Below are 17711 nucleotides of genomic sequence, written 5' to 3' on the forward strand. Positions count from 1 at the left end.
ACTTCCAAGTGCGCTCTTTTTCAGATGTTGAGTTAGTAATAGTAATAGCGCCACTGCTATTAGCTTCACGACATACATACTATGGAACGCCATTTGGGTCTTTGCGTGTCAAAAAAGATACAGTAGCACTGTCAAAGCTGTACAAAACAAGTCTGCAAACACCGGCCACGAACGATGTGTTTACAATACCGCGTTGGTAATAAAGCATAATTTGTTCGGCCGCAACTTCTGGGGTAGCTAGCTTTAGCTTAAAACCTAGCTAGCACCAATACAACCAGCCTGAAAACAATGACCAGTAGAAACTGCAGTCATTTTCATTATTCTTAGCAATGATTTAGGAATCCTTGTGAGTAAGTATTAGCTAGTTTGCCACTTGTTGTTCGCCTATTGAAATTGAACTTCACTTCATGAAAATAAATAGCTAGCCAGCTACTTAACCCTGTTGCCCAAAGCTAACGTTATAAGCAGCCAGCTAGCTTCATCTGGCTAGTGAGGTTCGACCTGACCGGGTTATGTGTGGTGAAGCTAGCCACAATAAGGATTCGGCACAATAGTGGATTTTGCGGTTTGCCTTCAAAATAAAAGTATGTCATTGACAGTGATGCAAATGAATACAAATAGTAGAATTATGACATACTTTTATTTTGAAGGCTAACCTTAAAGTCCACTATTGTGGCTAATCCTTATTGTGGCTAGCTTCACATAGATGGGTCCGACCACCATTAAATAAGAACTGCCTTATAAATTAGGGTTATTTTAGATTGCTACATAGCTAGCTAACTATAGCTACTGAAACAGATTGTCGTTTTGCAATTTTTTGGGGGAGAACATTGTTTGCATCCATGAGCTAGCTAGCTTTTTTTTAATGACCAGCACTGTAGGTACGCGAGACAACTTACCAGCATCATAGCATACGTATCGATGAATCGTTGTGACATATGAAATACAAGTGATAGTGTAATCAATGTGTAATAATTACTTAATTTTATAATTTATTTGTCAAATTCAGATCCTGGTTTGTCAACAAGCTTATTTGACACGTCAAATAGTGTTATTTGACGTGCATCTTTTTTGGCACGCAAAGACCCAAACGGCGTTCCATAGAAATCCTGGTTGAGAATGAAACGACTGAAGAAATGAACAATGAAACAGCACAGCAAGTAAGTGAAAGAAATGGGTTTTGATTATGTTTTACTGGTAATGGGGACATACGTAAATGCCAACAAAATATTTTTTGTGTGTGTGCCCCTTTTATTTATCTAGGCAAGTCGGTTAAGAACAAATTCTTATTTACAATGACGGCCAAACCCGGACGACGCTGGGCCAATTGTGCACCGCCCTATGCACTGCCGGATGTGATGGAGGCTGGATTCGAACCAGGGACTGTAGTGATGCCTCTTGCACTGCGATGCAGTGCCTTAGACAGCTGCGTCCATGTGTGTGTTAACTATTTAACTGTACTAGAATGCTTAAAAGGCTGCAAAAAATAAATATCGGTATTGTTTTTTTTGGCAAGGAAAATATCAGATATCAGTATCAGCAAAAAATGTCATATCGGTGCATCACTACCTTTTATACTTACAGTGAGGGAAAAAAGTATTTGATCCCCTGCTGATTTTGTACGTTTGCCCACTGACAAAGAAATGATCAGTCTATAATTTTAATGGTAGGTTTATTTGAACAGTGAGAGACAGAATATCAACAAAAAAATCCAGAAAAACGCATGTCAAAAATGTTATGAATTGATTTGCATTTTAATGAGGGAAATAAGTATTTGACCCCTCTGCAAAACATGACTTAGTACTTGGTGGAAAAACCCTTGTTGGCAATCACAGAGGTCAGACGTTTCTTGTAGTTGGCCACCAGGTTTGCACACATCTCAGGAGGGATTTTGTCCCACTCCTCTTTGCAGATCTTCTTCAAGTCATTAATGTTTCGAGGCTGACGTTTGGCAACTCGAACCTTCAGCTCCCTCCACAGATTTTCTATGGGATTAAGGTCTGGAGACTGGCTAGGTCACTCCAGGACCTTAATGTGCTTCTTCTTGAGCCACTCCTTTGTTGCCTTGGCCGTGTGTTTTGGGTCATTGTCATGCTGGAATAACCATCCACGACCCATTTTCAATACCCTGGCTGAGGGAAGGAGGTTTTCACCCAAGATTTGACGGTACATGGCCCCGTCCATCGTACCTTTGATGCGGTGAAGTTGTCCTGTCCCCTTAGCAGAAAAACACCCCCAAAGCATAATGTTTCCACCTCCATGTTTGACGGTGGGGATGGTGTTCTTGGGGTCATAGGCAGCATTCCTCCTCCTCCAAACACGGCAAGTTGAGTTGATGCCAAAGAACTCCATTTTGGTCTCATCTGACCACAACACGTTCACCCAGTTGTCCTCTGAATCATTCAGATGTTCATTGGCAAACTTCAGACGGGCATGTATATGTGCTTTCTTGAGCAGGGGGACCTTGCGGACGCTGCAGGATTTCAGTCCTTCACGGCGTAGTGTGTTACCAATTGTTTTCTTGATGACTATAGTCCCAGCTGCCTTGAGATCATTGACAAGATCCTCCTGTGTAGTTCTGGGCTGATTCCTCACCGTTCTCATGATCATTGCAACTCCACGAGGTGAGATCTTGCATCGAGCCCCAGGCTGAGGGAGATTGACAGTTATTTTGTGTTTCTTCCATTTGCGAATAATCGCAGAAACTGTTGTCACCTTCTCACCAAGCTGCTTGGCGATGGTCTTGTAGCCCATTCCAGCCTTGTGTAGGTCTACAATCTTGTCCCTGACACCCTTGGAGAGCTCTTTGGTCTTGGCCATGGTGGAGAGTTTGGAATCTGATTGATTGATTGCTTCTGTGGACAGGTATCTTTTATACAGGTAAGGAACTGAGATTAGGAGCACTCCCTTTAAGAGTGTGCTCCTAATCTCAGCTCGTTACCTGTATGAAAGACACCTGGGAGCCAGAAATCTTTCTGATTGAGAGGGGGTCAAATACTTATTTCCCTCATTAAAATGCAAATCAATTTATAACATTTTTGACATGCGTTTTTCTGGATATTTTTGTTGTTATTCTGTCTCTCACTGTTCAAATAAACCTACCATTAAAATTATAGACTGATCATTTCTTTGTCAGTGGGCAAACGTACAAAATCAGCAGGGGATCAAATACTTTTTTCCCTCACTGTACAAGACCATCAGACTTGATTGAGTAATGTGGTGCATTATATAATAACCACATTTTTTGGTCAGTATGCTGCCTAACATAACAACAGGTGGTGGTGTGTTGGACACAATAGCTCAGATAGATAGAGGCTGTCTGCATTCCTTATTTCTGTAACTGTTAGCTTACCTGTTCAATATTGACATAAGCTCAGAACAACTTGTGTTTCAAACATGGGCCTGTTCAATCAATTGCTTTGCTGATCAATGGACAGTTCATTACTTTTGTCAAAATAATATGTAGCTTAAAGTTATGTTTGTACTTGTATTTATTTTTGTAATAAAGATGGTGATACAACAATAATACACATTTACAATAGGCCTATATCTAAAAATACATACAGCCAAATTTTATATATATAATTTTAATAGCAGGACACCATAAAGTCCTTTGTCCATCTGAAGAGAGTATGAATTAGGCTGTTTGAATCCTAAGTACTCTGCCTACACATACTGTAGTTTGAAGTACAATACCAACATAGTTACTGTAGTAGGTCAAAGCTGTGTGTTGGTAAACCTTGGTAGAGCATGGGTGGATTAGGCATTGTTGTGCTCATGTGAATTTCCAGCTTCAGACCAATGCTTACCTCTCACTTAAAAGTTTATTTTTTGGTTTTAATTTCCATGTTTTTTACACCGGAAGGTGATTATTCAACAACTTTAGAACACAACAGTAAAAGTAAACAATAATGACAAATGGCAACATAAGTAATGTAGTTGTTAGTATTTATTTAATATTAACAGTTGATTTTCTGGAGGGAAGTGAAAAACCAGAAACCCATTTAAGTAAATATGTAGTAAACTGGATTTTATTCCCTTATCTCTCTTAAAACAGTTAAGCAAGCTCCTGGACAATACACAAATAATCAACATATACCAATTAACTATTTACATGAAAATGTACCTTTTTAAAAGTTTATTGAAGAAAGCCTAGTACAACATTACCTGTAAACAAAAGTGAGTTATCACTAAATATAAAATGTACAACCAAATGTATATTCATCAGATATAGTCAACTATGTAAATACAATTCAGGGATGGCCACAATTGCTCTTGACAAGCTACAGGTTTATGCAGGTGTTTTTGTTCAAGCCTAGTTCTACCACACCTGATTTTGGTCTTCGTGAACAGCTAAGGTCTTGATGAACAGCTGAGTAGTAGAATCAGGTATGGTACTAGGCTTGAAAAAATAAAAACATGCCTAACCCTGTGGATCTTCAAGAGCAATTTTGGTAACTCCTGATACAACTACTGCTGTGAAACACCTGTAAAATAAAAGTACAAAACACTCTTAAGAACAATTATATACATATTTACATATCTGACATTGGATAGGTGCTATAAATCCTTTAGCTACAAATGTTCTCAGTAATTCTGTACACAGCTGTCCAACTCCAGTAAAATACCATACATTCCCACATTTATAAAGGGTAGTATAAATATGAAAACAGATGGGAATACTCACAAATTTGGAACAGAACATAGATTTTAAGTATTGTCCGAAGTACCATGTGTACTGAGTCCATTTGAATTTTTTGAAGTCGTTTGTCAGCTTTACATGGGCCAGCTTGCATTTCTCCTTGACAGGCGCATGCCCACAATCCACCACTCTGCCATAAAGCACTGTGTCCTTGGGCAGTACCGTAGGCATAGCGTGTAATGTGCTTTTCAGAGATGAGGGCAACGACCTCTTCCTTTAGAGTCTGAGAGCAGGTCTCCTCCGTTCTAGCAAAACGCACGCAGTAGTACACACCACCACACTCACTGACACTTGCCTGCCACTCCACGAACTCAAAGGCTCTTTTAAGAGCCACTTAATAAATGAAAGTGTGTGTGTGTGTGTGTGTGTGTGTGTGTGTGTGTGTGTGTGTGTGTGTGGCGGGAGGGGGCTGTCAAAACTATAAACAAATGAATGGTCCAAATGTATCCTCCGGGAGGCAAACCCACACTCTTCAGATCTATAGACAGATAATTAAATATTACACGACAAATCCTGTTCTTAAAAAATGTAGTTAGACAGACCATTTGAAATGGAGTCTGGAAGCGTCGGTTCCGAAATGATTTGGTTTATTCACTCTATACTGATTGAATGTTTGTTTCTCACACTTGGTTAAAATACAATAGTCTAAAACAGTCGATTTTCTGAAAACCGACTCATGTAATAATGTAGCTAAGTTAGCAAGCATGTAATTTTATTTTGAATGCGCAGCAATGGCGCACAATTTAAGCAAGCAGAGAGGGGGTTCGATTAATCTGGCCCAGGGTACACCGGGCTATGAAAGTGGGGAGGGACGGAAGATAAAGCATTTTAATCAAAAGTAATCAATTTTGCATGTGAACACAGAATCCTACTCATTACTACACGTGCTTACCTACTACACGTGCTTAATTTGAGCCGACTGTCGGAAAGAGCGGGGCACCTGGCTCATGCCCAGGAGGCAGCCCGGTTCCAAATCGAATGCAATCAACATTTAGCCTATGCAAAACATGCCTACAATGGCTCCCGGGTGAGATTAATCGAACCCCCTCAATGATTCTAAAGTTGTTTTACCTGGGTGCACCGTGTGCAGCACTCGCACCCCCTAACTACTTTACTTGTGGATGGCGACTTCAGATTTTCTGGGAACACACTGAAAAGTAACTCGACACCATTTTAATCAGTCAGTACAAATGTTGATTATAATAATGACAAGAAAGCAGGAAAGGGAGCGTATGCCGGACCTGGTAAATTGTCTGATGTTAGCGTGCATTTGCTTACTTGTAGTGCACAACTGAACTGAGACATGTGCATTTGGGGTTCAACCATTGACTAAATGCGGTTCATAACTACACTGAACAAAAATATAAACGCAACATGCAACAATTTATTAGATTTTACAGAGTTACAGTTCAAGAAATCAGTCAATTGAAATAAATTAATTAGGCCCGAATCTATGGATTTCACATGACTGGGAACATAGATATGTTGGTCACAGATACCTTAAGGTAGGAGCATGGATCAGAAAAGTAGTCAGTATCTGGTGTGACCACCATTTGCCTCATGCAGTGCAACACATCTCCTTCGCATAGATTTGATCAGGCTCCTCTTCAGTGGCTGTAGTTGCTGGATAATGACAGGAACTGAACACATCGATCCAGAGCATCCCAAACATGCTCAATGGGTGACATGTCTGGTGAGTATGCAGGCCCTGGAAGAACTGGGACATTTTGAGCTTCCAGGAATTGTGTACAGATCCTTGCGACATGGGGTCGTGCATTATCATGCTGAAACATGAGGTGATGGCGGTGGATGAATGGCACGACAATGGGCCTCAGGAGCTTGTCATGGTATTTCTGTGCATTCAAATTGACATCGATAAAATGCAATTTGTTCGTTGTCCGTAACTTATGCCTGTCCATACTATAACCCCACAGCCACCATGGGGCACTCTGTTCACAACGTTGACATCAGCAAACCGCTCACCCACAAGACGCCGTAGACGGTGTCTGCCTTCTGCCCGGTACAGTTAAAACTGGGATTCTTCTGTGAAGAGCACACTTCTCCATTGTCCCAGTGGCCATCGAAGGTGAGGATTTTCCCACTGAATTGGGTTACAACGCCAAACTTCAGTAGGTCAAGACCCTGGTGAGGACGACGAGCACACAGATGAGCTTCCCTGAGATGGTTCCTGACAGATTGTGCAGAAATTCTTTGGTTCTGCAAACCCACAGTTTCATCAGCTGTCTGGATGGCTGGTCTCAAACGATCCTGCAGGTAAAGAAACCGGATGTGGAGGTCCTAGGCTGGCGTGTTTACACATGGTCTGTTGTTGTGAGGACCTCCTGCCAAATTCTCGAAAATGATGTTGGAGGTGGCTTATGGTAGAGAAATGAATATTATCTGGCAACAGCTCTGGTGGACATTCCTGCAGTCAGCATGCCAATTGCACGCTCCCTCAAAACTTTTTTTGTGGCGTTGTGTGACAAAACTGCAAATTTTTAGTCGCCTTTTATTGTCCCCAGCACAAGGTGCACCTGTGTAATGATCATGTTGTTTAATCAACTTCTTGATATGCCACACCTGTCAGGTGGATGGATTATCTTGGCAACGGAGAAATGCTGCTAACAGGGATGTAAACAAACTTGTGCATGAAATTTGAGAGACAAAGCTTTTTGTGCGTATGGAAAAATGTTGATCTTTTATTTCAGCTCATGAAACATGGGATCAACACTTTACATGTTGCCGTCATATTTTTGTTCAGTTTAGCATATTGTTTCTTAATAAAGCAATTTGTTTTCTCGGCTATGGTTTTTGTTGTGGTCTTGGTTGTTCTTCGTCAAGGAAATGTAGTGTAGCTAACTGCAGTGTTTGTCTTCGCTGAAATCTTATCTTACCATAGCTTGGTCTATGGCGTATTCTACCTAGCTAGTTTTTCAATCCCCCTTGTAAGGCAGCTAGCTAGCAGGGGGATGGTTTTCCAAAGTTTGTACTGTAATCTCCTTTCTCATCACTCCCTGCTCATCCCCTGCTGTTTTTAATTACCGTACATGTCCTCCTGCTACTGTAGTAATGAAAAAGAAGACCGTCAATTGAAGTTAACCCTGAGAACCAACATGTGAATTGTTTATTTTGCTGCTTCCATGCCTAGCACCCACTAGGCTGCACAACCAGACATAGAGTAAACTGTAAAGATGACGTACAGTAAATTTTCCCAAGGTTTATTTTAGAAACCTAGACCACCAGTTCATCCTACTGTTTTAATTAACAAAGTGAACAGCCTGGTGAGAGGGGAAGTGATGCCACAGTAAACCAGCCCCGTAGCCCTGCAGCAGCTGACATAGAGATATTAATCATGTTCAGCTCCAGCTCAATTAAAAACGCCATTGTCTTTCTTTTACCCCTTGCCGAGTAAGAGGTAGTGTGAGAGCGAGTCTGTCCTCTTGGTGTCCTCCTCTAGGCTTTATCCTCTGATCTCAATCTGAACACATACTGGCCACCTGCAATCTGTGCCATCTATCATTACTGCAGGTGGTGGGAGAGGATGGGCTTTAAGAAAGAAGGGGAAATAGTCAGCTAACATGTACAGATTATACAGTGTGGTGGTTCGTTCAAATATAAAGTGCCTCCGACATTTTAAAGTAAGGAATTATGTCATCTCCATTCATTACATTTATATCTGTAACGTTCTGTATGTTGCACCATCCTGAACGTGTCCCAGATGTCTAAAGGTGAGTGTTTGTCCTCTGCCAGAGATCTACTGCTGTGGGCTGCTGAGCACCAGAAAGAGTGACTGCACCGGCCTGCCCCAGTCCATGCTGGTGAACCCTGAGAGCCCCCAGCAGAGGGGCCAGTCCTGCAGCATGATGAGAGGTAACACCTCCCTCATCAGCTGGTACAACAAGGGACACTTCCGCTTCCTTACCAACGCCTACTCACCCACCAAGAAAGGTAAGGAGACCTGCTTTGGGACTGATGTGATATTACCCATGTTTTCTTTTTCATACATTTTCATTCAGAACATGCATTCAGGGGGATGTTTAAATGGTATTCAATCATGGGCATAGATTTTAGAGTGAACATCCTTCAATTTTAAAGCAAAACGTTTCTCTTTATTTTGATCATGTCGGCCTACTGTGTCAATATAATGCTCTGAAATGGAGCATCATTATTAAGCTCTTTAGGGCTGACTGATACAGTATGAGTCACCACCCACCATTGACATGATGTGGATTTAACAGACCACAGTAACTCCTAGTTGTTAATGCACTCTTAATCTACCCTGTAGACTGAGAAACCCTGATGTAGCACCTCATCACTCTGTCTCTCCCTGTATGAGTGATGTTCAGAGATAATGGAAATGGGAGAAAATCCCTGTTCCGTGGCATGTGAAAGGCGCTCACCCCACACATTTAATCCCATTTGTAAAATAAATTAGGTGGGAAAATGCATTAAATCTGGATAGATAAACAGCAAGGATCCAGAGTAGATGAGTGGAATTGAGGGTTTGGATTCTGTTCATGGCTGTGTTAAAAGAAGTGCTGAATGTTTCAAGTGTTTGGGAGGATTTTTCTTGTTGAATACAATCTGAATTAATCCTATAGAAGAGCAGTGGTCACCAACCTGGCGATCGACTGGTCGTGCTGTTGGTGGTAGGTGCACTTGATTTAGCAGCCCTAATGCCAGGAAGGCAAAGTATTCCCATTTTGAACCATTTCATGTGTCTGAAGGTAGAACTCCGCCTACACGACAGGCTCAGAGAGCAAATCAAGTGCACCTATAGGCCTACGGCTGGCCAATCAGATAGCTCAGATCACCACGTCTGCACAGTTTCCTCGATCCATAGACTAAAACATATTTGAAATTTTTATTCACAAAGTTGAGAATTCTATACTTTTAAAACCATGACTAGAGAGAGACTCAACGAATACAGCAAAGAACTGCTGTTTTTATGAGTAAGTTCATGTTTGACAGTGCTGAATAACAACTTAATCAACACTTTGTTCAACACTTTTATAAGCATTAAAATGCACGGTCTCCCTTCTTCCACTCACGCTACAACCAGCACCGCAGCTGCAATGAATGAGTATAGAGTTCCGATAAGCTTGCGTTGTTATTATTAGCGGCTTGCAGCTTTTTTTTATATCAAGGAATATTTCACTTTCTCATAAATTGTTGCATGAGGCAGGAATAATGCAGTGTGACTTGAGTTTCACCATCAGTTGGAAGACTGTGCCCCCTTTTCTCAGCGGAGGGAGAGCAAGGGGATGGTGACTGTGGTGTGAGGCAGCCTCACCGCTGCTCCCTCCCATCAGACTGACCATCAGATGCAAGCCATCAGTCCAGTAAAAAACAACAACTAATGATTATTCTCACTCAGCCGGGCCTCACAAGTAATACAACAAATGAGCTATTACAAGTGTGATCATATACCAATTAAAAAAATATATAATTTCAAAATGGTCTGAGAAGAACAACATTGCAGAGCAATTCAAGCATAGCTGATATGCAGTGATAATGTATTAGGCCTTTAGCCTACTGTACAAACCTCATTGCTACAGAACTGTTTTTAATTGGTTAATGTTGTATAGGCTTACGTTTTTTAAGTCATGTTTAAAAAAATAAAATTATAATAATAATAATCTGAGCTGTAGATCTCGGCTTGCATTTTTACTCAGTTATCTTGACTCAGAAAAGGTTAGTGACCACTGCTATAGAGGATATAGGTTATTTTCTGTTAGTTCTCATTGTGCAGTACAAATTATATCTGACTACAGATAATATAAGAACCCAAAATACAGCAAAACACAACCCCCTCCCACCCCAACCTTCGGTATGTCCCTCCTATCTTATACAGACTAGACTAATTATTTTGTTTGGATGGGTAAGTGGTGGTCATAACATGTCATTATAGCTACAGAGAGAACTATTTTACCTTTTGAATAAATAAACCACTGTATCATTGGTGAAATGGCTATGAAATGAAGTAATCATGTGAAAGACTGAAGCCTAGGGAATGGTGACGGAGTATGACATATTTCCAAATTCCAGATTTAGACTTTATCAAGTCTGCTTCCCGATTTATATTTTTAAATTCTGTCAAAAAAATTCCATCGACTTTTCTGAATATGCGCTTACTCTTTGATCTTGCGTTTCTTTTTCAATTTGCCCTCCTGTAACTTTCCAATTTCCATTCAACATTACACTGTAGGACCTGAGTGAAATCTAGCGTAATTAGCATTAGATAGCTGAGGATAATTTGAATGGAAGCGAGTCAGCGACAGATGGAGTTTCAGTCAAGAAAAACATATCAACGACCTGCTAATGGCTCAATGTGATCCAGGCGACTACTAGACTCGTTCCCTCGCAGCTACCTCCATAGTTACACTGTAACTCCTCATGTTCATCTATTTTTCATGTGGTACACCCATGATCTGTTTTAGGTATTAGGTTGATACTTTTTACAAGGCGTTTATTCTAGCTACACTAGTAAGCGTGCAGTCATATTTTGCTTGTTAGAGAGCAAGGTATTTTCCGCAGAATATATTGGTTATTTTGAAGCTATAGTGAGAAACCATAATTATTAGACTTTAAGGCATTCAGTCTAGTTATTTACAGCATCACAACTGCGTTCTTTATCCAGTTTACTTTACTGTTATGTGCAAGATAATATGCCACAAATTTTTGTATTATAATTTGTCACGGAGTTGCAATCTGAAAATATGATTACATAATACTTTAAAAAAAACTCCCATTAGTCCTGTTTGAGTCATGTATTGGGTTCTAGGGGTGATCATCAAAAGGAAAAGTGGTGAGATTCCCTGTCCGCTGGCTGTGGAGGCCTTCGCTGCACACCTCAGTTACATCTGCAAGTATGACGACAAGTACAGCAAGTGAGTGAATACTGGATGTATTGCAATCAGTTGTCATCCTGGGAGAAATGTGTTAGCCTATATGAATGTTCATCATAGGACAGGGGTGGCCAACCCTCCTCCTGAGAAGCTACCCTCCTGCAGGCTTTTGCTCCAACCCTAGCTAGCACACCTGATTCTACTAGCTGCTAACGAGGACATTGATTAGCTGAATCAGCTGTGTTACAATGAGGTTGGCGCTAAAGCCAGCATACCCAGTAGTTCTCCATGAGGGGATTCCACCCCTGGATTTTTGTAGGTCAAGTGTATTGAAATGTAAGATTTGCATATGGCAAACTGTTCTGTTGTTCCTACAGCTTTGTGTGGCTTATTTCAAAGTATTTCAGGCTGCATTGGGACACGACAGCGGTTTCAGCTCTAAGCTCTCCTCCTACTGTGCTGCTAAACAGAGAGTCAGCCTGACTCCCCCTGTGGTGGGCCCATGCTGGGTGCTCACACACTCCCCGCCATGCAAGTCAGACTCAAGTGAATCCTTCATTAATAATTCAGTCACAGCCAGACATTAATTGAGGAGGATCACTCTATAGCATTCCTTATCAGCCTCAAGCCAGAGATGCCGTTCCGGGTTTTCTTTTTGGAGTGCGGAGTCGGATTAGACCGTACAACACCTGGAGAAGGAATTACATTGATGTGATATAGCAATCTTCTGAGATGCACAACGTGACGGCAAAAAAAGATGACCTGGGACACCACCAGGAACTCAGATGCCCTGTTTAAAACCATACACTATAAAGGAATGAGATTTGAACTCTTAATTGCAGTTATCGCACAAGTTTCTGTTCAAAGCTTGTCATGCAATGGTAAGATAAGAACTTGAGCTGCATACTGTACATCCATTGGAATGCCAATGATACTTAGGTAACAATTTGGATAGTCCATCTGTAGTCTAGAGCATCTATCTACTAACCCTAGCTCTAACCTTAACCCTTACCCTTATTCCAAACACTAATCGTAACCTTAGCAAGCATTTGCTTATCAGCAGATAGTTTGTTGATAGTATGCCCATTTGTAGAGCAGCTACAGATCGAAAATCCGGACTATCCAAGTAAAGTGTGACCAATACTTGTTGCATTAGCATTTTATAATAAGATACCATGAAAAACGTAATCCCTTTTCAGCATGGGACAGTAAATACATCCATAGTAAATCTACCTGCATTATGATTCCATCTGAGTTCATCAAGTGGAACACACATTTAATAATCTGGACTTCCTAATCCACTGGAAGTGACACTTCATTGCAGTGCAATAGACTGGCTACTGTCGAGGGCCCACCCAGAGATTTCTATGTCACAAATGGAGAACAGTGCCAAGCGACGTTAACACTGGTCAAAGACAGAAGACTTCAATTAAGGAGACAAGCAGAGTGATAGATGGGATGGCTCATCAGACACACACACCAGGGTGAATGGCTCTTATCTTCTCACCCTCTCTAACCTCTCACTGCCTCCAATTTGTTTGGACAGTAATGAGATGGTGTTCTGTAGCTCAGAGGACAACACTTGTGGGCATGGAGGACTGCAGATTACATCTGGAGAGCCAGAAACAGGAACGTTAGCTGAATATCGCTCCTCCTCACCACTAACCAATGCCTCACACTTAGGAGGATATCTTGTCTCCATGACTGTCTGCGCTTCTGTCCGTTGTAACTCTGTCTAATTTCAGATGTCCAGTCAGATAACTGTATGTGATGGACATCAACATCTGACACAAATGATCAAATAACCAAATTTCCAAGATCCCATATAGCCAATCAGGGTTGGTCTGTCTTTATTTTTTCCTTTCAGGTATTTCATCTTCCACAAGCCAAACAAAACGTGGCAGCAGGTGTTCTGGCTGACCATCAGCATCGCCATAAACAACGCCTATATCATGTACAAGATGTCCGATGCCTACCAGATCAAGCGCTACAGCCGAGCGCAGTTTGGAGAGAGACTGGTGAGGGAGCTGCTGGACTTAGACGACTGCTCTCCTACCCAGTGAGGCGACCACATAATCTTTGCAATATACGCACACACATACTGTGTACACACACTGTCACATGTCTCACACGTACCCACAAACACACACTGTTCATCACATGCAAAACACTAACACACACTAACCAAAACACTAATAGATTTGTTCTTTACAATTGTAGACACTGGGATAGGTAATTCCTTAAATGAAACAATATTTTAACAGTGCCAAGTCTGGGTTAAATGGGTTGGGGGACCAAACCTCCAGGTTTGGAGAGCAGGTCTCTATATCTGAGTCGGAACGGTCTATAGAATAAAGTTTCTTTACTGAGGCACAAAGCAGAGCCATTGTACAGTACACATGTCTCTATTGTTATTGTCACAGGCTGCATGACAAAAACGCAGTTGGATAATGTACTGTTGTTCAATGTGCAGATTTCTTTTTTTTGATCTGGTTAAACATTGTTTCCATGTAGAGCAATGTCACTCTGTAATGTAAATCTATGATTCTATTCGACTACCTATGGAGCAACATCTGGTGTGTTCTCTCCAAGATAGACCTGAACCACTAAGAAGAAATACTGTATGTGTGTATGTCGGTAGGTATGTATGTATTACAGTACCAGTCAAAAGTTTGGACGCACCTACTCATTCAAGGGTTTTTCTTTATTTGTACAATTTTCTACATTGTAGAATAATAGTGAAGACATCAAAACTATGAAATAACACATATGGAATCATGTATTAACCCCAAAAAGTGTTAAACAAATCAAAATATATTTTAGATTCTTCAAGGTAGCCACTCTTTGCCTTGATGACAGCTTTGTATACTCATTGCATTCTCTCAACCAGCTTCACCTGGAATGCTTTTTCAACAGTCTTGAAGGCGTTCCCACATATGCTGAGCACTTGTTGGCTGCTTTTCCTTCACTCTGCAGTCCAACTCATCCCAAACCATCTCAATTGGGTTGAGGTCAGGTGATTGTGGAGGCCAGGTCATCTGATGCATTACTCCATCACTCTCCTTCTTGGTCAAATAGCCCGTACACAGCCTGGAGGTGTGTTGGGTCATTGTCCTGTTGAAAAACAAATGATAGTCCCACTAAGTGCAAACCAGATGGGATGGTGTATTGCTGCAGAATGCTGTGGTAGCCATGCTGGTTAAGTGTGCCTTGAATTCTAAATAAATCACAGACCAGCTCCTCCATGCTTCACAGTGGGAACCACACATGCAGAGATCATCCGTTCACCTACTCTGTGTTTCACAAAGACACGGCGATTGGATCCAAAAACAATTTCCACTAAATCCATTGCTCGTGTTTCTTGACCCAAACAAGTCTCTTCTTCTTATTGGTGTCCTTTAGTAGTGGTTTCTTTGCAACAAATCGACCATGAAGGCCTGATTCACACAGTCTCCTCTGAACAGTTGATGTTGAGATGTGTCTGTTACTTGAATTTCTGGGCTCGTAACTCTAATGACCTCTGCAGCAGAGGTAACTCTCGGTCTTCCTTTCCTGTGGTGGTCCTCATGAGAGCCAGTTTCATCATAGCTCTTGATGGTTTTTAAAACTGCACTTGAAGAAACTTTCAGAGTTCTTGAAATTTTCCGGATTGACTGACCTTCATGACTTAAAGTAATGAATGACTGTCATTTCTCTTTGCTTATTTGAGGTGTTCTTGACATAATATGGACTTGGTATTTTACCAAATAAGGCTATCTTCTGTATACCAACCCTACCTTGTCACAACACAACTGATTGGCTCAAACGCATTAAGAAGGAAAGACATTTCACAAATTAACTTTTAACATGACACACCTGTTAATTGAAATGCATTCCAGGTGACTACCTCATGAAGCTGATTGAGAGAATGCCAAGAGTGTTCAAAGCTGTCATCAAAGCAAAGTGTGGCTACTTTGAAGAATATATTTAGTTTTGTTTAACACTTTTTTGGTAACTACATGATTCAAAATGTGTTATTTCATAGTTTGGATGTCTTCCCTATAAATCTACAATGTTGAAAATAATAAAAATTAAGAAAAACCCTTGAATGTGTAGGTGTGTCCAAACTTTTGACTGGTACTGTGTATCTATATATACATACACGTGTGTGTATAAGCCCAGGATCCTTCCATTATGTTTAAATTAAATATGGAGGAGTAGAGTCTGCACTACATTTCATTACCATCCCCCTTCCAGAGCGCTTGTCATCCTGCTGATGCTTAATACCTGAAATGGGAAATGTCCTGCTTACCAGGGTAATGCTTACTGTACTCAGTAACTTCATATCTCAGTCAATAGGAACTATGCAACTGGTCATCAGATCATATGACTGGCAGTCCCTATTCTCAGCCAATTGGTCCATCACTGTATATTTGCAACATCATTGAAAGTTCTGGATGGTGTGACTTGTGTTCAGGTTTTCAGACCGCAAAGGGAAGGGTTGATGATATGATAAGTTATTCCAGTTCTTGCCAATGATGACCACATGAACGTTCATTTGGATGAAGCCTACAGTTGCTCTACAACATGACTACCGTCTCCATGTGGCGTAGTCTTGGATAATCAAGAGCTGCAGGGGTCAGTTCAGTTCAACTTTAGATAAACACTCTGAACTGTCCACAGCAAACCCTCCCTCCCTGACAGACCACACAGACTATTTTCAGTTCAGTTCATCTGGTGATGTATGATGAGCCTCTGGCTCAGCTGGGGAGCTAAGAGCTTTTCTCCACATGAGTCATGCCAGTGTGGCCCATATCATCATATGGGCCACACTGTAGTCACGTCCACCGTCCAAACCCTGGAAGCAAGCCAGAAGCAAGCCTGACATTGATCTATACAGTATGTAAGTTGAGTTTAAATTAAACATTACATACCGTCAGCCATTAATTATCTCACTCCAATGATGTCACTAAAAGATGAAGAGAAGAAAACACCAGACCCACGGAAGTTTGTCAATGTTATTCCTTTCAAATGGGCTTAGGAGAATGGATCCTCCTAATCTGCCATAATGACTTTGTGAGGCTGTGGTCTTGCCTCTTGTGTGGGGACAGTATAGCACCCCACTGTGCTGTATGTTGAGCTGTTTTAAGTCAGTGAAGTGAATGTCACCGTGGATTAATGTATTTTTGGCCAATAGAGAATGTAATGTCAGTGTAAAAGTGAAATCAAAGCTTTCAATTGTGTGCAATTCCAAAGTCCACGCACACAGGCCTATTTTGTCCCTTGGCCGATGACATACAATCGTGCTTATCCGCTCCTTGCCACTGTGACTGTGTTATTGATGTGTGAAGTGTTTGGGAGATTTGTACTACTGAGGCAGGGTTGTCCTAGCTAGGGCAATACTCATGCACTTTCGATGGTCCTGCACTTTAAAGCAATTCAATAACGGTGTTTACTAAATATCCCTAGCTTTGATGAATTCCTTTAATTAATGGTGGTACTAAATGCTTCCCCAGAAAATAGATGAGTTAATGACGCACTTTAATACTCTATTGTGAAAATCTGTTTTGTCGCAGTATACTGAAGGTTTAATCCTGTTTCATTGCTATCGCCTATGTTTCCTCTAATTATTGAGAGCTTGACCATTCTATGAAGAAGCAGGAAATCCATTTTTAATAGAAAGGGTAATTATTGTCTGAGTGCAGACTTCTGCAACTGAGTGCTACAATATTTATGCAGGAATGATTTAAAGGGGACATTGCTGATCAACAAAAGTACACAAAGATGATGAATACTACAAGCCAATGAAAAGGAATTATATTCTAAAAACATGAATATTTACCAAAATATATTATGTCCATATGCTATTGAGGTACATTTGTTTTGTTTTTGTGTGATTATAGTTCTATCAGGGTCTTCACTTTTAGGTAAGACACATGATTGTGATTTTTCACCTTTTCCTTTTCCCCGAAAAAACATTGTCGTTCTTGTGTATGTTTGTGTGAGATCACTAGTTCTGTGCACTGATCACTGTCTGAAAGATTCTCTGACATTACATTTACATTTACATTTAAGTCATTTAGCAGACGCTCTTATCCAGAGCGACTTACAAATTGGTGCATTCACCTTATGATATCCAGTGGAACAACCACTTTACAATAGTGCATCTAACTCTTTTAAGG

The 17711-nt window shown here is 40.9% G+C and overlaps 1 protein-coding gene across 2 annotated transcripts in view; it reads left to right on the top strand.

Annotated features, from left to right (window-relative positions):
* Window positions 1-17398, top strand: part of LOC139580615 (piggyBac transposable element-derived protein 5-like) — a 40163-nt gene extending 22765 nt beyond the window's left edge. Inside the window, exons 5-7 of one of the 2 annotated variants that reach the window (XM_071409474.1) lie at window positions 8453-8650; window positions 11487-11592; window positions 13418-17398. In XM_071409474.1, coding sequence (XP_071265575.1) covers window positions 8453-8650; window positions 11487-11592; window positions 13418-13613 — 500 coding nt within the window. In that variant the 3' untranslated portion in view covers window positions 13614-17398. Of the gene's footprint in view, window positions 1-1263; window positions 1492-8452; window positions 8651-11486; window positions 11593-13417 lie in introns of those variants that run through there. The other variant, XM_071409475.1, reaches the window with a different exon arrangement.
* The last annotated feature ends 313 nt before the right edge of the window (window positions 17399-17711 follow it).

The sequence above is a fragment of the Salvelinus alpinus genome, chromosome 7, assembly GCF_045679555.1.
Source record: "Salvelinus alpinus chromosome 7, SLU_Salpinus.1, whole genome shotgun sequence".
Taxonomy (NCBI): domain Eukaryota; kingdom Metazoa; phylum Chordata; class Actinopteri; order Salmoniformes; family Salmonidae; genus Salvelinus; species Salvelinus alpinus.